At 41.6% G+C, this 20406-nt stretch overlaps 1 protein-coding gene across 10 annotated transcripts in view; it reads left to right on the top strand.

The window, feature by feature from the left end:
* Positions 1-20406, top strand: part of dock10 (dedicator of cytokinesis 10) — a 65452-nt gene that overhangs the window by 33326 nt on the left and 11720 nt on the right. For 6 of the 10 annotated variants that reach the window (XM_061046572.1, XM_061046576.1, XM_061046577.1 and 3 more), the window contains exons 3-39: positions 40-129; positions 960-1042; positions 3942-4014; positions 4298-4441; positions 4626-4760; positions 5976-6176; positions 6225-6276; positions 7075-7163; positions 7578-7661; positions 7749-7907; positions 8160-8408; positions 8523-8645; positions 9174-9256; positions 9371-9493; positions 9599-9678; positions 9748-9935; positions 10102-10167; positions 10285-10377; positions 10504-10627; positions 10722-10843; positions 10988-11071; positions 12095-12187; positions 12368-12486; positions 12914-12983; positions 14157-14270; positions 14519-14590; positions 14725-14871; positions 15082-15165; positions 15272-15368; positions 15522-15554; positions 15803-15981; positions 16636-16752; positions 17327-17444; positions 17576-17697; positions 17845-17959; positions 18204-18270; positions 18650-18697. In XM_061046572.1, coding sequence (XP_060902555.1) covers positions 40-129; positions 960-1042; positions 3942-4014; positions 4298-4441; positions 4626-4760; positions 5976-6176; positions 6225-6276; positions 7075-7163; positions 7578-7661; positions 7749-7907; positions 8160-8408; positions 8523-8645; positions 9174-9256; positions 9371-9493; positions 9599-9678; positions 9748-9935; positions 10102-10167; positions 10285-10377; positions 10504-10627; positions 10722-10843; positions 10988-11071; positions 12095-12187; positions 12368-12486; positions 12914-12983; positions 14157-14270; positions 14519-14590; positions 14725-14871; positions 15082-15165; positions 15272-15368; positions 15522-15554; positions 15803-15981; positions 16636-16752; positions 17327-17444; positions 17576-17697; positions 17845-17959; positions 18204-18270; positions 18650-18697 — 4040 coding nt within the window. The remainder of the gene's footprint in view (positions 1-39; positions 130-959; positions 1043-3941; positions 4015-4297; positions 4442-4625; positions 4761-5975; positions 6177-6224; positions 6277-7074; positions 7164-7577; positions 7662-7748; positions 7908-8159; positions 8409-8522; positions 8646-9173; positions 9257-9370; positions 9494-9598; positions 9679-9747; positions 9936-10101; positions 10168-10284; positions 10378-10503; positions 10628-10721; positions 10844-10987; positions 11072-12094; positions 12188-12367; positions 12487-12913; positions 12984-14156; positions 14271-14518; positions 14591-14724; positions 14872-15081; positions 15166-15271; positions 15369-15521; positions 15555-15802; positions 15982-16635; positions 16753-17326; positions 17445-17575; positions 17698-17844; positions 17960-18203; positions 18271-18649; positions 18698-20406) is intronic. The other 4 variants (XM_061046573.1, XM_061046578.1, XM_061046570.1 and 1 more) reach the window with 3 other exon arrangements.

Raw genomic sequence — 20406 nt, 5'->3', positions numbered from 1 at the left:
TTCTTTTCTTGTTTCTTTTTTTTCCATTTATGCCTTCAGGTATCCACTGTGCCTCAGGAGAGTCGGACTCTCAAGTCAACTGTTCCAGATGGGGCAGAACTACAGGCTGAATGTCTGCTGGTCAGACAGGTGAGTTTTCAGCGTGTGTGTGTGTGTGTGTGTGTGTGTGTGTGTGTGTGTGTGTGTGTGTGTGTGTGCGTGTGCGTGTGCGTGTGCGTGTGCGTGTGCGTGTGCGTGTGTGGCTGTGGGTAACTGTAACCATTTTCGATGGAAAAAGGATTTCAGTTGGTTGTGGTTTGGTTTTGTCTTCAGGCTGCTCTTAATATAGGACATCCTGATAACGGTGGCGCGGTAAAGCTCTAAAATAAACCAGCTGTGTGCGCCTATCTTGAAGTATGAAACACAGACAAAAGCCCTTGGGCCTCATTTCAGATTGAACTGTCATAATCTCCAGACCTGAGTGGAGAAATGATATCGGAGTAGATGGAAACTCTCCAGACAGTCCTGTCACAGTACACTTGAGACATGCCTGTGTGTCTGACTCTTTTTGCACGAGTGTATCTGCTATCCTGTCTTGAAGATAATATGTTTGGCCTGTTTCTAGTTTATGACATTATTAACAAAAGATCCAAGATCTTTCTAAACATGTGGAGATTCATTTCAACCCCTAAGACAGACAAGGGCTTTATTAAGATGTTAATATATCTATTCGTACATACCTTAGGGACAGAGTCTTAATTGACTTCCTTTTATAATTTAAATAAACCATGATGAATCCCAGCCTGTGCATTAGAAGCTAGGCCTCAGGAGAGTGGGCTGCTGACTGCACTCTCATTGTGGTGTAGCTCTCTTCATTGTCTGCAGACTTCTCAGCTGCCCCAGGTACATTTTTTTAGAGCAGGAGAGGCCATTATTTTGGATGGTAAAAATTTAATAATAATCTCAATCCTCCCCTCCAGGCCTGTAAGTATTACAACTCGGAGCTGAATGTGGTTCAGTTCAAGTACGATGACTACGCTGGGGACTACCGCCTGTTGCCCAGGTAATACACTTTGACACAACTCTTTACATCTGTTTGCTACATGGCTAATATCTTTACCATCAGTTTGGAAAACATGCTTTTATCTGTAAATTCTATATAAAGCTTCAGCAAGGAGATGGTTCGCTTAGCTTAGCATGGAGACCAGGAGGAAACAGCTAACTTTTGGTTGTGCATGAGAGACTGTTTCTTGGTAAGGCACATAGACTGTTTATAAGCAGCGGACTAAACCAAGAGACATTGCTAATTGGTTTTTGAACTTCCGCATTTAAGCCTCTAGTTCAGCATTTTAGTTGTCACCATCTTGGGGTTTCGAGGCCAGAAGGGACAATGTTTGCTTGAGAACGTGAAGCAGGAAAAAGTTAAGAAAGTTATACAGTCTGTGCTTAAGGCCACTTCATTAGCTTGCTAATGAGATAGTTAATGAAATTCTAGTTATTGTAGCGGCTGATCAGAGATTTTTCTTTATTTCACTAAAAGAGCAGAGGAGTTCCTGAATGTCGCAAACTTGCTTTGGATTCATTTAAAGAAGTCGTCTTCTCAACAGTAGGGCGGTCCTTCTTCCTGCATGTACAGTCAAACAACAGTTCTTTGCACTGGCTGTAACAAATAAATCAATGTATGGGAAATACTGAACAAGCCCATACAGTGAGTGCAAACACCTGTACCTGCTAGTTAGCGCTAAGATAATACTATTATTTCATAAAATGGAAAAAAATGGAGTGATGACCTTTCACAAAAACACACAGCCATCTATATTGCATGAATTCTCCAAAGGGCATCAATACCACAAGTAGAATCCAGATATATAGTTCAGTAACTGAATAAACTGAGGTGATGCCTAGCAGACAGCTAGTGGGACTCACCTGTCACTCAAAGTGCCCTTATCTGGATTAACTTAAAGCCATTTAGGATTTAAAAGTTTCATGAAATTGAACCCCTTGTACATCTATCGTATTTGGAGACATTAGTCATAGAGAACCAAAACTGCTGTAACAGGATGTAAACATGTTTATTTCTGCTTTGTATAGAAATGGGTTGTGTGGAACGACAATCAACGTCATAACATGGAACCCTAACCCTTTCTGAATCTGTCCCAAAACTGGAACTGGAATCAACAATTTCGACACAAGTTTCTCATTAGGTTTTTTCTATTATTGGTATAGCAGCACGTATTAATTATCTGTCATGAGGGATATTTAAACATGCGCAGCTGTTTATGCAATACATATTTTTGCAATGTCTGATATGATAACAAAAAAAGAGGACTACATTTTGTTTTACTTAGTGATTTGATAAAAGAGGTACTGCATTTTTGTCCTCAAACACACAGACCCAGAAATAGTTGCTGAAAGACATAATAAACACTATTTTTCACATCAAGAAGGGAGGTTATTAACAAAACAAGATGGTGGATTGCATTGAGTGAGAAGGATGTACGAGAGGAAGGCTGAACACATTTCACTCAAACAAATGTTTACACTCAGCTCTTCCTCGATTCCTTCCATAACTGTCACTCAGCCATCAGACAGCCGTTTATTTTTTTTTTAAACACGCTGTCTGTCAGTCAACTGGTGTTTTGTCCCAGTGAGGCTGACCCAGAGCAGCCCTGAAGTTACTGTTCTGAACCACAGGAATGTCACTCTTGTGTCCCATGGGTGTCCGCTGTATTCTTTCAGTCAGTTCACATGACCTCTGAACTAAAAACCAGGATAAACTTTAAAACTTAAACACAAGTGAAAGCACAATTGTACTGTAGCAACTTCAGCTGTCTCCTTGCAGCAGTGGAATCATTGTGAGAGAAACTGTGTTATGTTTGTTTATGGCTAACAAGCTAGCTAGTACTTCTATGGATAACAAGCTAGCCAGGTAATTTATCGCTAACAAGCTAGCTATATCAAGTTTGTTAAAGTCAACAAGATGCAGAAGGTGAGATGTAGCCTATCCAACATAACCAAAGAGAAAAAAACAAATGTAACTTACTGATAGGAGTCAAAGGGTAACAGAGAAGAAAATGTCAAAAAGACTAAACAAAAGAAGAGCAACGAGGAAACATCCATACAAGGAGACGTGTTGAAGAAACAAATTGGTGACAAAACGGAGGTAGAAAAATACTTTATACATGGGGATCAGGGACAAGTGAAAACAATAAGACTGGGGAACACAATTATAAAGGCAAGAAAAGAAACAAAGGAAGAGAAGCTACAAACGAGGAGAAAGGAAAGTAAAACTGAAGATGATTTATGAAAAACAAAAAAAGAATGAAATATTTATTTATATATTTAACAACTTCACATGACAGCTAGCTAGACGACTAACACGCTAGCTAGTGTTTATACAGCTAATGAGCTAGCCGAGCATGTGTTATCTTATGCTTGGTGATAAAATATAGCAGGGAAACAACAGAACAATGGAAAAACAGCTATTGTATATGCATGGTTGTCACCATTGTGATTGAGTGGAGTGATCTTCCTCTCTTTAGGCCAATATTTGCATTCCTCTGTCTGTGGCCAGCCAGCAATCACCCAAAATCTTCCAAAGATAGTCCCCCTAAAGATATTTTTTTAAAACAGCTTTTCACGACTATGTGACTTTGAGCAGCAGGGTGGTTGTAGTGTTTTCCTCCACAGACTGCAGCCTGGCTGTCTGCAGCTCACAGCACACACACAAAAGCATTTTATCCCGATGGCTCACACACAAAGACAGTTGGCCTGTGAAATCAGTGGAGCGAGATTGAATGAGAACTACCTATTGTTGACTCCTGACAGAGAACGATGGAGCACAGTCAGCCACCCACAGTCATAGAGAGGACTAATTAAATTCCTGAAATCATTTTCTCTTTCAATCACTATACTTAATTATCAGACTCTCACGTTTTTCTTCTCTCCTCGTCCCATTATAGGAAACTGCACAAAGCAGAGAAGCTTCCATCCCATTCTTTTGAGATTGACCATGAGGATATGGACAAGGATGAGGTCAGTAATGATGACCATCTTCTTCTGACAGATGCTTTTACAACGAATGCATTACATACTGCACAGTGCACACATCCTGAAGCTCATGTTTCAATTAGTTTATCCCAGCCACAAAGCTGTTAGAATATACTTTACAAGAGCAGTTAGCTTATGAAAGGTCAGCGGACATCCTAACAGAACATCTTTGAATGTCTTGTTTCTGCATCCATTATCTGCTCCTCCATTTCAGAGGGAGGATTCCAAAACTAGTGTACCAATATCTGACTACATTTGTTCTCTACAGGATACCACCTCTCTGTCCTCGTCCAAAGGAGGAGGGGGAGGCGGTGGAGGAGGGGGAGGAGGAGGAGGTATCGGTGTGTTTCGGTCAGGCTGGCTCTACAAAGGGAACTTCAACAGCACCGTCAACAATAGCATCACTGTTCGGGTGAGGAAATGTCTGATGCTCTCCCTTTTCGTGCAATCCCAGATCCTCAGATCTCACCTCTGTTTTTCAGCTAAAATGTGCAACCTCACCATAAATGTTTAAAGAAAAACCCAATATTGAAGTATGTGGCCTATGAATTTGAACTTAAACCAGGTTCATTTTTTTTGTAATTGTGTTTCCACAGTCATTCAAGAGGAGATATTTTCAGCTTACCCAGTTGACAGATAACTCGTACATCATGAACTTCTACAAAGATGAAAAAATCTCGAAGGAACCAAAAGGGTGCATCTTCCTCGACTCATGCACTGGTGTTGTACAGGTGGGTTTTAAAGCTTAATCTTCAAATGAAGATAGTACAATATTGTATGAATGTTTTGGCCTATAAAGTTGAATTAAATGGGAAGCCTTTTCAGAAAAAGTTCACAACACCATAAAAAAGACATTACTGGATGAATAAAGCTCAAACTGTACACTCCATGACACGACATTCTTAATCTACATAAAGCTTAAACACAACTCATTGTAGAATGTATCTAAAAAAAATGACACTTCACTTAAACTTTCTCAGTAGAATATTTAATTGGCACAAATTGTGATTTATAGTTGTATTGCTGTAAATTGGGCAGTGGGCATATTAACACGACATACTTACCCGGAGGTCAAAATGATGTTTTGCTTTCACAAGGGAAGTGTTTAACCTTTTTTCAACTTTCCAAATGACTGACATGGCAACCTCCTGGATGTCGTTTTATTTCTTTGCGTCAAGTTAAAGCACAGAGCCGTCTAGCTCCACTTACAGAACATAATTGCATGTTCTTAATGCACTATGTGAAGGTTTGGGAGTTGTGGCTTCCTCCCTCATTTAACGACCACAATGATATGCGTTGTGGTTTTTTTACGACTATTATGCTTTTATTGTCTGCTACTTAAAAGTATGTGAACGCAGTCTTGTATTTATCTTTAGTCGAGCGTTGTTGCGCTCGCCCTGCTACAATCCTCGTCGAGGTAGCGGTGGGTTAGAATCCGAGCTAGACCCTTTGCTGTATGTCATCCCCCACGCTCTTCTCCAACATTCCCTGTCTCTCACCAGCTGTCCTATCCAATGAAGGCAAAATGGCCCAAAACATATCTTAAAAAAAAAAGTTACAGTAAGATACATGGACTCTTGACATTTTTTGAAGAGATGGAAAATGTAACAACTTCAAAATTTAAAGACGTTCAATTTTAAAGGATTGATGCTATAAAAAACTTAATTTCCTGTTTAGAAGTGCCCAACACTGAACAATAGTGCATGCTGTATTTTGGGGATGCATTTATTACGTGTTAATATGCATTTGTTAGTTAAACAATATTTTAACAGCGGGTTTCTTTATCCATTAGACATCCTGAAACTACGCTCTAACTAAACTAAGTCTATGATTCAGAACCTTCAAAAGCTCCCAGAAGAAATAAGATTTTCCAAAAACCAAACCAAGTTCTGGTTTCGTTGGGTAACCACATAATCCTATCCATCCTTTCATCTGTCCCCCTGAAGAATAACCGCCTGAGGAAACATGCCTTCGAGCTGAAGATGAACGAGGTTACGTACTTCGTGCTGGCTGCCGAGAGTGAGCAGGACATGGAGGAGTGGATCAGCACTTTGACCCGCATCCTACAGATCAGTCCTCATGAAGGTCCAGCTCCTGACCGCAAGAGTCTGGACCTCACAGACCATCGGCAGGGTGAGACTGGTTCTGTTTTTGAAATTAAGAATACACAAAGTTTACCTATGATGGGTTAGGAGAGGGGGGAAGGAAATCAAGCTGGAAAGAGCAACAACGGTGAAAGTGAAAATGGTAATTTAGAGGAGAACTTTGTGTTTAAAGAGAGATGAAGAAGACATTTTATCATAATTTCAACACATGTATAAATCATGGTGCCCTTAAGACTGATTTTATAGTCAGCATCAGCAAAATGTAACATTTTCCTTTCTGACACTCTGACTTGCTGTAAATAGTACCTGCCATCTTGCCAGAACCTCAGCGGGGACTTTCTGCTTCTTTTTGGTCTTACACCATGACATCACAATCAGGAAATGAGACCAGACACCAACCAGGGACTCCACCTTTGTTTGCTTCCTACTTTGTTATTTAAAATAAATCAAATAAAACCCAATCATATGTGCCAACTCTTCTAGAACCTGGGCATTGGACCACGGCCTGTAGCATAACACACCCTGATGTAGCATTGAGACTTGGCTCAGTGAAAAGTGGTGAAGTGATGAAATAGCCTGAGCTGTCATGGCTCTGTGGTCTGTTAGTATGCCTCTAAATCAGGCTGCGAGCAGCATGTGGTGACCTACCAGTAATGAGCCATTTTGTTCAGCGTGGCCTTTGGGAAGAATTGCTCAAGGCACATGAAGATTATATTTCTGCAGAAGCTTGCCTGCTTTATTATCCATAAATACCACAAATGGCATCGTATTTTATCCTGAGATGAATATATGTCTACTGATGCTGGTTAGTGCTTATTTAGTGTACTAACCTATTTCAGAAAACATTATTTGGCCTTTTGCCTACAAGGAAAAGGAGTGCTTGGATAACATTCACCCATTGCTTGCAGTCATTATTTATTGTGTTTTTTTCCTTATCCAGATGTGTTCGACCTGTCACTGAGCGACTGCTGTTTGCAGGAGAATGAAGATACGACGGTAGAGAACGGCATCAATCCAGAGCTAGCAAAGGTTAGCTGAGCCAAAACCTCTTTAATTAAAAACTCTGCTGCTACTCAGCACAGTAAACATTGTGATAATGTCTCTGTATGTGTTGCATAGCCCTAGTGTCTACTATAGGCACCCTTTTGTAGTTTTAACTATCTTTAGTATTCATTCTTCAGCAAAAGATAGGTACGATTAAGACTGCTATTAAATGTTCTGAATTCAAAAAACTAGTTTTCATGAAAGAAGGAATGCTTTTATGTTCCAGGATACAGATACTGATAAGAAACAATAAATAAGAATATAACTGTTGGTGTTTACAAGACAAATACCCTTAAGAAGAATATTGAACACCTTGCCTTTTTGCTGAAATCATAATAATGATATCTCTGATTACAATTAATGTAAAGTGATTTATGATCTCCATCCCCTCTGTAACAGTACATCTCAGAGACAGATGAAGGAATTCGCTCTGCCAGGAGAGAAGAGAGGTTGAATCTGTTCTCGCTGGATCCTGATACTCCTGTATGTTTAAAGGATGTTTTATCAGTTTTAATATGTTCATTGTCATCTTCAACCACCAGGTAAATAACTGTGTTTCACCGATCACAGGTTCTTAGGAGCCCACGGAATGAGCATTCATCAGTTGAGAACGGAGCGGTGCGTCCGTTTGAGGAGAAGCTGGGCAGAAGGTTTATGATAACCTGCCGATCACTCAACTTGATGCTGCAGGGCTGCATCAACGAGAGTGAAACTGGACCGGTCACTAATGTGAGCTTTGAAACACTAACCATCGCCTCTTAGAGCCACTTATTTAAACCCACTTTCAAATCAGCTGTCATTTATAAGTCTGTCTAAAATAAATGGAGATGCAATTTGAATCTTCAGATAATAAAGAGTGACATTTATTATCTAAATCTTTATATCAATAACAGCACAAAGGGGAACATCAACAGCATGTCCTGATAACATGTCAAATAGGCCGTTGTTATAAGATTGACTGAGCAGAATCTGATTCTCCAGATCGAACCCTTCTTCATCTCGCTGGCTCTGATGGACGTCAGAGAAGGGAGAAAAGTTTCTGCAGACTTCCACATAGACCTGAACCACGAGGCGGTGCGTCAGATGCTCGGGGGCTGCAGTAATGGGACAGTTGGTCTTGGGACAGGGGCTGGGGGTCAGGAAAACGGCCTGTGCTCTCCATCTGAGAAAAAGCCAGGAGACTGTTACCTCAGCCTGGACCTGGACGACTGGCTCTGCTTTCCCAAACAGGTACAACAATCTTACGCCTACAGTATTATTTACACTAAGAAACTCTCTTACATCATTGCTTCGTGTTGAACAAGAACATGTAGAGGATCTCTAAAATGCTTTTTTTCCTTGCAGGCCATCTTTTCTGTAACTAACCCCCACACGGATATAGTGATGGTGGCGAGAGTGGAAAAGGTGCTGATGGGAAATATAGCTTGTGGGACAGAACCTTATATCAAGAATACAGACTCCAGCAAGGTGAGAAAGTCTTTTCTTTTTGTATACAAATTTTAACATTACTCCATTAATTTCCTAAGAATGACTAACAATGTACAGCTAAACCTTTAACAGCATCTTATCGAAGCTGGAAAATTGGCTAATTAAACATTGCTGTTATTGTAAGGGAAACTGCCTGATCTACTTAAATACGTTAAACGCGTGACATTTGCCGGATGGTTTTCCTGCAAGTACTTAGCTTATCTCTATTACTGAATGCCAGTCCAGTGAGATAGTTTGTTAATTTTTTTGTTTTTCTGAGACGTTTCCTGGCTCCCCCACTGGCAGTCCTCCATGTGGTTGTTGTTCGAAAAAAAAAAAAGGCTAAATGAATCAGCAGACGTTCGTCCTGCTGCGAGAGTAACTGTAACAGACAACCTCTGATTTAGTCCGCCACTCTGTCAACTTGAATCAAGGGCGGATCACTTCGACTTGCATTTAAAAATATCAGCTGTGGCGTCTCGCTAACATGTCTTTCCATTCTTTTCCCCCTGCCTGGGTCTTGTTCAGACTGTTCAGAAGATTTTGAAATCCAACAAACAGTTCTGCAGTAAACTGGGGAAATACAGAATGCCTTTCGCTTGGTCTGTCAGGTCAGTGCCACTAAACGTATTGCAAAAAAAGAAAAGTCAGCTGCTCTCTCTTTTGCAGGATATGCTAATTCACCTGAATCCTTATGTGTTTTTTTTTTTCCTCTTGTGTTAAAGGCCAGTGTTTAAGGACAACCACGGGGCGCTGGACAGAGAGTCTCGTTTCTCACCTCTCTTCAAACAGGAGAGCAACAAGATTTCCACTGAGGACCTGATGAAGTTGATATCTGAGTACAGGAGGTAAGACGTACTTTAGGTTTTTGATATAAGGTCATTTTTAAGCTGTTATGAGGCAAAAAAAAATACACGTCTTAAAGCTATTCATTCTATTGTTTGTGTGTTCAGGGCTGAAAAAAACAGCAAACTTCAGACTATTCCTGGAGCACTGGACATCGCAGTCGACTATATTCCCCTGGAGCATCCTAGTAAGTCCACTTTTATTGGAACAGTATGCATCCATTCACATTCTTCATTCTTCTTCCGTTAACTTTCAGACTGCGTGACCTCCTCCTACATACCGGTGAAGCCCTTTGAGGAGTTGAGCAAACACCAGCCCACTGTCGAGGTGGAGGAGTTTGTCCAGGACAGCACGAAGTTCACACAGCCACACCGCGTCTACAGAAACCACATCTACGTCTACCCAAAACATCTGAAGTATGACAGCCAGAAGAGCTTTGCAAAGGTACAGAATATGGCCGTAGTTTTAAAAAAGAAGCCTGCGTTTGTTTTGTTTTTAAATCCTCCCAACACCACTGGCAATATAATTGCTTACCATGCCTAGTTTTTTAAACATGCTTCATCTCCTATAAATGCAACCATTAACATTACAATGGTCCTCTTGTGCACAGGCTCGTAACATCGCAGTCTATGTGGAGTTCCGCAGCTCGGACGAAGAAGTTGCCAAACCTTTGAAGGTAAAAAAAAAAAACATACTAATTGGACATTTACAATAATGTTAAAACCTGTATTTGAAGAGGAAGTCGCTGAGCGTGACTTTAATTGGCTTCTTTCTCCTATTGATGTTTTTGTAGTGCATCTATGGCAAGGCAGGAGGTCCAGTCTTCACCACAGCTTCTTGCTCCACAGTCCTGCATCACTCCCAGAACCCGGACTTCTACGATGAGGTAAAGAGAATATTAGCAAGATTAGCGTTAGCATTAAAAAAGAACATATCTTCAGAAAACTCAACACTCAACTGAGGCGTTCCATGTTGCCGTTTATATTACAAACTTGTGCTACTGTGTCTCCAGGTGAAGATTGAGCTCCCGACTCAGCTCCATGAAAAGCACCACCTTCTCTTCTCCTTTTACCACGTCACCTGTGACATCAACGCCAAGACAAACTCGAAGAGGAAAGAGACCCTCGAGACCCCAGGTTGAGTTTGAAGTGGATGTAGAGCAGCGAGTTGGTGACACACTGCTTTTGTATTCTTTTCCATCATTCATTGTTATTATTTTTCCTTTCTTAGTGGGTTATTCTTGGCTGCCCCTTCTCAAAGAAGGCCGTCTGGTGTCCCAGGAGTTCAGTGTCCCCGTCTCCTGTAATCTGCCTCCTGGATACCTGGCTATCAAGGAAGCCAGCAACACAAAGGTGATAGTGGGGATGGACATGTATATTAGAAATTATGATGAATAACAGAAACATTCATTTCTGTAAGAAGACAGACATTGGATGTTTGAGCGGTGGGCAGTTTTAACATGGTTTGGTTGCATCTTTTCTCACTCTATTTTACAGAATGGAGCAGATGTGAAGTGGGTCGACGGAGGAAAAGCTATATACAAAGTGTCCACCAATGTCGTCTCTACAGTTTACACTCAGGTAACACCATCATCTGGGTTGCTGCAGTCCCCCCTGATCACATGGTTTGTATTGGCCTACCGGTGGGGTATCCCAGTGAACGATACTACAGGTCTCCCCCATTAACAAGATAGACGGTTACGGAAATGGATGGATAGTTTGTACGTGTTATTTAAGCCACTACATCTTTGTAAAAATCAACCAGACGGCAGACATGACAGTGCTTAAGGCTGCAATGAAACACTTTAATCTCTTTACAGTATAATGGAACCGTTTTATTTTCATGTAGCTTTCTTCAGGGAGTGATGAATGGCCTCTGAAGCCGGAGAGGAAGTGTAAAATGGACCTAAAAGGCCCATTAGAAAGCTCTAAATAGTTTTCAACAAATGCAATGTGAGCCCGACAATCAGTCGTAGTGGATGGTTTGAGTGTTGACTTCCTTTAATGCTGAGTGGGGCATTTCTACCCATTTCTTTTACAGACAGGGATTTTCATAGACACACAGCTGATCAGACAGACAGAGTGACGCTGTGCTGTACAGATAAACCATTTTTATTTATTTTTTATTTGTAAAGGGACCATGTGCAATATTAAACAACATTGTACCAGAGTTAGCTTCGAGCTAGTTTACGTCTGCAGTCCCTCAGCAGGTCACAATTAATGAAACAATGATTCAAAGAAAATAGGAAGATAATTAAAAAAAATAATGATGGATATTTGAATTATAGAAGGAGAGATAACATGTCAAAACTTAAATTAAAATCACTTTATGCGTACAAGTACAAAACTGTCATCTGTAACTACAAACAACAACAAAACAACTGAGAGGGAATCATCATGTCAAACAATATACTTGGCGTTATTTCATGTTCTTTTTTAAATGACAATATAATAATTAGACTCATTCAAATTTTGACTAACATTGTACTCAAAGGTGGTGAATTCAGGACTAACTTTAACCTAAAAGGACCCTGTTCACTAAGTCATATTGCAGATGGATTTTTTTTCCCGGCTGATTTTAATGGCTTCTTCTCTGCGTGCCAGGACCCCCACCTGAACAGATTCTTCCAGCAGTGCCAGAAGAGAGAGCTGGATCTCTCACTACCTCCTACCTCCAACTTCCTCAACTGCCTGAAGGTCAGCGAAAAGAAAACTCCATCACCTCAATTTTCATTGATTGAGAACAAGGCCTTGACTTATACATCAAAGCTGGATTCTTGCATATCCAACATCAGTCACGTTTTGTTTTTTCTTCTTTGTGGTTTATGTTTCATATTTATTTCCATCCTCCTCCTCCTTTGTTCCACCCTTCCCCAGGGTCTCCTCAGTATGGAGAGAATCCCAGTGATCATCCGGTTTCTGCCAGTGCTCTTCAACCAGCTGTTCAAGGTCCTGACTCAGAATGACAATGATGAGGTCACTATTGCCACCACCAGGTAGGTAGTGGTATTACAGCATCTGCAACGACTGGATTTACATCTGGGTGTGTTGTTGGTGGGGGTGGGGGTGGGGGTGGGGGGCATACGGGTTTGTAAACAGGAACTTTATAATGAACACTAAAAGGCTTTTAACTTACAATGTGAAACACCATATCCCCTTTTATTGATAACCTATGAATGAAGATTTAGAATTATGTATTTTTTTTATGCTTACATTTTATGCTTTGTAATCAAGTTTCATTAATATTAATTTCAACCCTTTTAATGGTCCTTCTGTATGTATTCATGTGCATTTATTTTCCTTAATGAGAAGCACTTTGCTTTTTTGAGATATTGAAGTAAAAATAATCTTTCTGTTTTTTCTTTTACTGTGTAAGGACGAGGGCTGTAAGAAATGTAACTCTTTGTCGTCCTGTGTCTGCAGAGTGCTGGTTCACATTGTTGCAAAGTGCCATGAAGAAAACCTGGTTCACTACCTGCACTCGTATATTAAGGTACCCAGAGGGATGCGTGTGAAACCTTGAAGTATTTGTGTGTGTTGTTGAATGCATAATGAGAGTGTGCGCTCAGGAACATCACATGATCATTTTGAAGGCTGTTGTTTTCAATGAAGGATTGGAAACCATGAACAGACTGAGAATTTCAGAAGGGAAAATAAATAGAAGAGAGGGCTTTTTTTGTGTTTGCATGTGTGTATGTTTGTGTGTTTTTCAGCCAGCAGGAGTGTGGTATAGAGCCGTGTGCCGAGAGCTATGTGCAAATACACACAGAGAAGCGTGGAGGGAAGGAGAGGAGAGGATGAAGAAAGGGTGATTGAGTAGGGGCATTCAGCGTGCTCAATCAGAAACACAAGGCGTGTTTGTTTAAGGGGGGGGATCAAAAAAGAGAGGGAGAGAAACCGTAAGACCTGCTTCACGTTGGCCACAGTGACGGAAAAGTGCAGCACTCAAAGAGGCAGCGGCAGAGATGAATGATGGGAGGCAAGAAGAGAGGAGAGGACTAATGGATGCAGAGTTGCCATGGTAACAGATTGGCATGGTGCACAGTAGTGGAGCTGCCCAATTTAAACTGCTGAGTGTGTGATTGTGCACATGTGTGTATAATCATGAGGAGGGGAGGGGGGGTTATTCACTGTAAGAGTATATGCTGTAGGCTGTTATATTGTATGAATCTAACCTTACACATACGTCTAGCATTTTATTTATTTCTTCTCTACTATTTCCAGCTTCCTAATCAGGATGATTTTCTGCTTTTCTCATATGTGTCATTACAAGTGGATGAATTTAGTTTGTTCATGGTGGTCAGACAGAACAAGACATTTTAGAATGTCTCATTGGGCTATAGTCGTGTAGGAAACGTTTCTGTTGTGTTTTTTACTACATGTGATATCTCTTTTTATAACCACTATCCCATCCCTCAAACACCTGCACCAAATAAGGTCTTGTAATTACAGAACAAGGGGGCGCTGGTTGGGCTGGCGGTTGTGTTGTGCGCCCCAAATTTTTTTTTTAAACCCTCGCTTTCTCTCCCTTTTCTCCCTGTTTTCTCTTTATTGATACTTTCCAACAAAGGCAAGTAATAAACGAATGGTAAGGCATAAACAGCTGCAGCCCCCAGTAGTGGAATTGAGCCCTGACTCTTTTTTTTCCCCTTCTCTCTGCGTGTAGTATGTGTTCAAGTCAGAGGCCCACGGCTTCAGGACGGTCCACGAGGAGCTGGCAAAGGGGATGACGTTTGACCTGAAGAGCAACGAGCAGGCAGCAGTGAGAAATGTCCTGAAGGTTTGTCTCTCTCGCTTCAGAACTACTTTACAGCGGTGTCGAAAGAAACAGAAAGCGAGGCCGTTGTTTTATGCCTCAAAAGTCTTTTGAAAAGTAAATCCCTGAAACAGAATCGTGTGTGCCTCATGTGTTTTGAAGAAGGAGCTGATAAAGCAGATTTAATCTTGTAAAATAGATGAAGTTGAGAGAATATTAATAAATTAGATTATATTGTTAAAAGACCTCGCTTATACCTCTCCTGGTTTCAGTTCTCCTGGTTCTTCTTTGAGCTGATTGTCAAGTCCATGGCCCAAAATTTGGCAGAGTCAGACAAGTTTAAGGTAACATTGCACACTCTACTTGGAGCTTCTTGACTATCCCATTCGTTTAAAAACACATTTAACCAATTTTCTATACAAACTGTGTGTTCTTTGTGTACGCTAATGGTAACTCTGTTGACTCCGTGATCCCACAGCTCCCGAGGCCCCAGCGTTTCCCCTCATCCTACCTGAGTCGTGTGGAGACGCTGGTGGAGACGGTGTCTGAACACATCTTCTGGAAAAACAAAGACCTGGGAGAGGAGACCCGCAGTGCCAACGCAGCAGTGGCAGCGTTTGTCAAGGTGGGGACAAAATGCTCAGAGATTTAGTAATATTAAAAAAAAAAAAAAGGCAGTTAAGTTTAAAGGAGACATCCTGTGCCACAAGAAATCCTGTTTGATGAACACATGCTGTGTAAATGGTCTGCAAATGAAAGTTGTTTCCAATTCCTGCTTCTATGTTTAATGATCTCTCACTGTCTTAAAAGTCTGTTTTTGTGTGTCTCATTGCAGCGTTGCTTTACTCTCATGGACAGAGGCTTCACATTTAAACTGATCAGCAACTACATCAACATGATAACTGCCACTGACAGCAAGGTTAAAAAAAAAAAAACACTTAAAATATCCTTCAGCACACTTCGAATTGATTTAGAATAAAATAAAGTGTTGCAATAATGTGTTTTCTTTCCTTTGGGTCTGATAGGTATTGTGTGAGCTGAAGTTTGAATTCTTACGCGAGGTGTGTAACCACGAGCACTACATCCCTCTCAGCCTGCCCTTACCTTCGGCTCGTATCGCAGGTACAGTCAGAGTCTGAGTCCTCCCGTGTAGTTCAGTGACGCCATTTTGAATGTGTTAACTCATTCATTGAGTAGATCCAACCCTCATTCGTCTATTAACATAGTCTCTGTCTCCTCCTCTCTTGCTGTCCTTTTACTGTTTGTTCATGTCAGACCATGCATCCTCAGAGCCACAAAGTACTCATGGTAAATACTCATTCCCTTAAATGTTGTATAAGTGTGTGTGTGTGTGTGTGTGTGTGCTGCAGTGGTATGGAGGTTGTGAGATGCATTTGAAATAAGCCTCTTTATTTGCTAAGTGTAACCAGATCTTTGTGTATTAAAGGATTAATTAACTCCTTGATGGAAAGCAAATATCGGCACAAGGATTATTTAAATGATGTCCGTTCATTTTCATTTGAATGTGAATTATTTGATGTACTGTCACCTCTCAGTCTCAGTGCCCGAGTACAACCTGACCGGAGAGTTCTGCAGGAAGCACTTCCTGACTGGCCTGTTGCTACGGGAACTGGGGCTGGCTCTCCAGGACGAGCAGGACCTGAGGCACCTCGCTTTGGCCACCCTGAAGACTCTAATGGCCAAACACTCGCTGGATGCACGCTATGCCACCAAGGTAGCCAGAACACATGTTTACACCGGGGGGGGGGGGGGGGGGGGGGGCTACTCGTGAGACTCAATGTCTCACGAGTACCCCCCTCCCCCCCCCCTCTCCACAGTCGGAAATGTATCCTTTTGTGACTCACACACAAACATCTACACACTCACAGAATTGGTCAAAACAGCAGACAAGATGCCTTAATGAACGCTGGGAAATATCCAGATGGGATCATGTCAGTAATGTGCCCTCTTTAAACTCCACCAAAGTCTCTGCCAACCACCACACAACTGCAGCGCTGTGGCCAAAAGAGTCAAACAAAATGTGTGCAGAGGCCAACAAACTTCATGTTTTAAAGAAGGCTAGAACATTTTCATGGCAAAATATATACGTATAAATGAGAGTGGGTTTATATATTAATCTAGCAAAGACTGTTCATTAAACATAGACAATCAAAATGTAAATACAACATTAATTATGCAAAACTCCTCTCACCAGGGAGAGACATCCTCATTAGAAGTCTCTCCAGGGTAAGGGAAACATATTGAATGTATTGATCCAAGTTTCATAGTCATAGAACATTAGTTTAAGTATGATAATTATTTTTGATTGGCTTAAAGATGCGCACAACTACATGAAATGTGATGCCTGTTTTATTGGCTGCCTTGCCAGGAGAAGCAGGCGAGAATCGCCTCTCTCTACCTGCCGCTGTACGGCCTGATCCTGGACAACATGCCACGATTCTTCCTCAGGGACATTTTCCCCATCTACTTCACTTCTAGTGACCAGGTAAGAGTCCTTTGAGTCTGTGTGTACTGCATCGATTGCAGTAGATCTTATTCCTCAATTACACCAGGTACTTACGTGTGATTTTCTTCCTTAGCTGTCCAGATTTGTGCATCATTTTTTTGCAGCACAGACTTATTCAGTATCACTAAAAATCTGTGGTCTTGTTGGGTACAGTAGAAGTTGTCATTTTGATTTCTCTCTCAACTTATACTTGTGTTTTATCAAACTATATCCAAACCTTTGTTTGCCAATAAAACTACATTTGAGCCTGCAGTTTGAGCTGGAATTGCAGAAATAAATGTGTCACCTTTACTCTTCCTTTAATTGTTTTCTTTCATTGTTAAATGAGCGTAAATACATAAATACCTCGATATTTCCAATGAAGAGTTCAATATTCAACTGGGAAAAGTGCCTTAGGCTTGTGTGGCCCTCGCTCGTGGATGCTGATGTGAAGTTTTGTTTGTATTCTTGACAAGCATTACACCCTTTTAAAAAAACGAAGGAACGGGTGAAACCAAACACTTTTTTTTTTTGCTTTTGAATAATCCCGCTCCCCTGTCTGTCCTCCTACCAGGGCTCTCGAGATGACCTCAGTGTGGGAGGAGGTGTGGCTGCAGGGGTGATTCCTGTTACCCGCCATGGCAACTCTGTAGATGCCTCCTTTTCCAAAGAAGTACTCAACTCCATCACAGGTAGCATTGTGTTTGTGTGCTGCTGTCTATCCACTGTCTGTATAAACGGGTGTAAAAAAAAAAAAAAAAAAAAAAAAAGGACATTGATGCTGACTCCCCTCCCGCCTCTCCCCTCCAACTTGCTTTACCAGCCTTCTCTTCCCTGGCAGTTGCCTCGGCTAACCAGGCGGACTCTCGGGGTTCTCTAATCAGCGTGGACTCAAACCCCAGCAACAGCGACAGGAACAGTGAGAAGATGGACGGCTGTGAGAAGGTGAGAACATCTTTCTGCGTGTGTTATTGTGATATTTGTTGGCCTGAAAGCACTTATATCTGAAAATACTGACGACATTACCGAAGCTACAACCCTGAAATTCACACATGACTGTAAGTTGTATCCTGTCTGGGTGTGTTTCCGTAGTTCGCTCGACCGCAGTCCCTCATCGGTTACGGGTCTCGTTGTGACAAGCTGGACCAGGCGGAGACCCGCAGCCTGCTCATGTGCTTTTTGCACATCATGAAAACCATATCTGAGGGTAAGAAATCACACACACGTATAAAGAGAAGTCACACAGTCCTTGTAGAGTTGAGCGCTATTTATCGTTTTACATATGAATATAGACAATTCACAGAAGATTTAGTTCTTCTTAAGAACTTAAAAACTCTACAAATTGGTCTTTTTACTTTAGGAACGTCTCAGTAAAAAAGTGACCTAGTTTTCACCAGAACCTTCATAAATCCACTCTGCCTGACATGTTGTCCTCTGTTACCTGTTTCCAGATGTGCTTGTGTCCTACTGGCACCGGGCCGTTCACCAGGAGATCTCTGACTTCTTTAACATTCTGGAGTGAGTGCTACTCTTTCTTCATCGCAGAGTGTTACCACAGCTCATTTCTTTTTCAAGACGACTGATACTGTGATACTGTATCTGTGAGACAGGGGGCGTAGAAGTGGGATAATGTAGTATCAGAAGGGAACAGATAAAAGAAGAGACACAGCAAGCAAGAGAGTAGAAAACAGTAAATCCAATGAGAGCTTCTCATCTCGTGAACAGCTCAGTTGATTAACTGCCTGTGTTTCCTCTTCATCTCAGCATCTAGACTTTACTATATCAGCACTGTTTCATCTCATGGACAGCATTTATCCTGTGTTTTAACTACAAAACACATCAAAGACAAGCAAACCTTCGCCTTTCACTCAGATTTTTATGCATTCATTTTCTGCAGGCTGTGTCTGCAGCACTTCAGGTTCCTCGGAAAGCGCCACATAGCCAGGTGAGTCCTCGCTGCTGTCATTCTCCTGTAAACAAACCGGGGGAACCGAGCCTCGTTCACATGCATTTATTGTAAAGGTGCAGATGTGGAAACACTCGTTAACTTAACATGCAATCTGCAGTCAAAGGTTGTAACTGCCCCGCCCACTGCTACATAATTCATACAATCAAGCACACACATGAATGCATACATTTGGCTAAAGCAGCTACGCAGACACATGTGCAAACGCAAACACAAATAAATGAGTCGGACACAGTCAGGCAGAAATACTAATATGCGTTCTGCATGCGTGTGCACGCTCAGGGATGAGCTTCAAGACGAGGGAGAGGTAAAGACGGGGAGAAAAGGAAGAGAGGGGGAGGTGAAACTCCTGGATCTGGCTGCTGAGAGAAAAGCTCTGCTGGATATTGTACTGTAGTAGTTGGCAAGGAAAGGATGGGGGTGGTGTGTGTGTGTATGCTCTTACTGGAGCTGAGCCATTGGCACAGCTAGACTCCTCCATCTTCTGGTTCCTCCCAGCTAATTAAATTAGCCCTCTTTTTCCTTTCAGCAGTAAGATGCTGAGATGTAAGCCAACAAAAGGCAGGCAGAACACTCTGCTTTTCTCTATGTAGAGGCATTAACAGAATAAAGATAGCTGCAGGCCTAGCTAGCGCTCTCAGACGTAGTTGATCCTGTCTGGTGCTGCTAGCTACTTAACATTCGTCTGTAATACCAGGGCCATAGGGGGATTCACAGTCTCACGCCTGTGTCTGTCTCTTTGATGCCTGGCTGAGTCAGAGTGGGTGCTCGTTGGAGTTCAGTAGTAATGAATTACACTAGCAGTGTGAATCCAGGCACCAAGCTGGGAAGTCAGCCAGCCTGCCAGACGACAGTTCAGTCATTCAGGCGTCTCAAAACGTTGTTTCAATTTTTACATTTTTTTTTTTTTTTTTAAATTGTAAAAGCTTTTGTGAGGAGTCTTTATCTGGTATTGGAAAACACTGAAATGAATACTACTAAGAAGTAGATCAGTAAAAAAGTTTGTCAGAGCCATTATCAAACTGGAGAATGCTGCAGTTTGTTTGTTGTTGCAGGGTGACTCGCCTCCTTAAATGAAGCCACATTCAGACTCCAGATTAGACACAGAAATGCTTCATGCACATGCATAATAATCACATCAAGACCCAAACAAATAATCAGTAATGTCTTCTCCATGTTCGGCTGTGCTGTTGTAGCCTCCCAAACATAGCCTCCCCCCCACCCCCCCACCCCATGCAACAGCTGCTGCTGTTAATGGAAGTCAGTGTGACTGCAAATCATTGGTTTTGTTGCGTCATGTAACCCTCTCTGTATTGACATAGATCTTAAATATACAGGGAATGTGTGATGTTTCTTTTTATTAGTTTTGTTTGCTCCTTTTGAGATTTGATGGTTGGTGTTGCATGTTGACCTTGTAGTTTTTTTTCTTGACTCCACCTGTCGCTGTAGTTTGCATGATTGACATTAATTCATTAATTGGCTCTGCGTCGGTCGTGTTGACTGTCCGTCATTTAAGAACACAACATGTTGAACATCTGTTTGTTGAAATCCACTTACTAAGCTGAGATATCATCTTTACATCTTTACTCTTCTTCTTTTTCACTGTTTTTAACATCATGAATGCTGACCCCCCCAGCCTCTGCTCTCCACTAACACTCTAACATGATCTGAGACAACATTCACACTTT

The sequence above is a fragment of the Labrus mixtus genome, chromosome 9, assembly GCF_963584025.1.
Source record: "Labrus mixtus chromosome 9, fLabMix1.1, whole genome shotgun sequence".
Lineage (NCBI taxonomy): Eukaryota > Metazoa > Chordata > Actinopteri > Labriformes > Labridae > Labrus > Labrus mixtus.
Note: the sequence above shows the minus strand (reverse complement) of the source record. Positions and strands in the feature narration are given on the sequence as shown.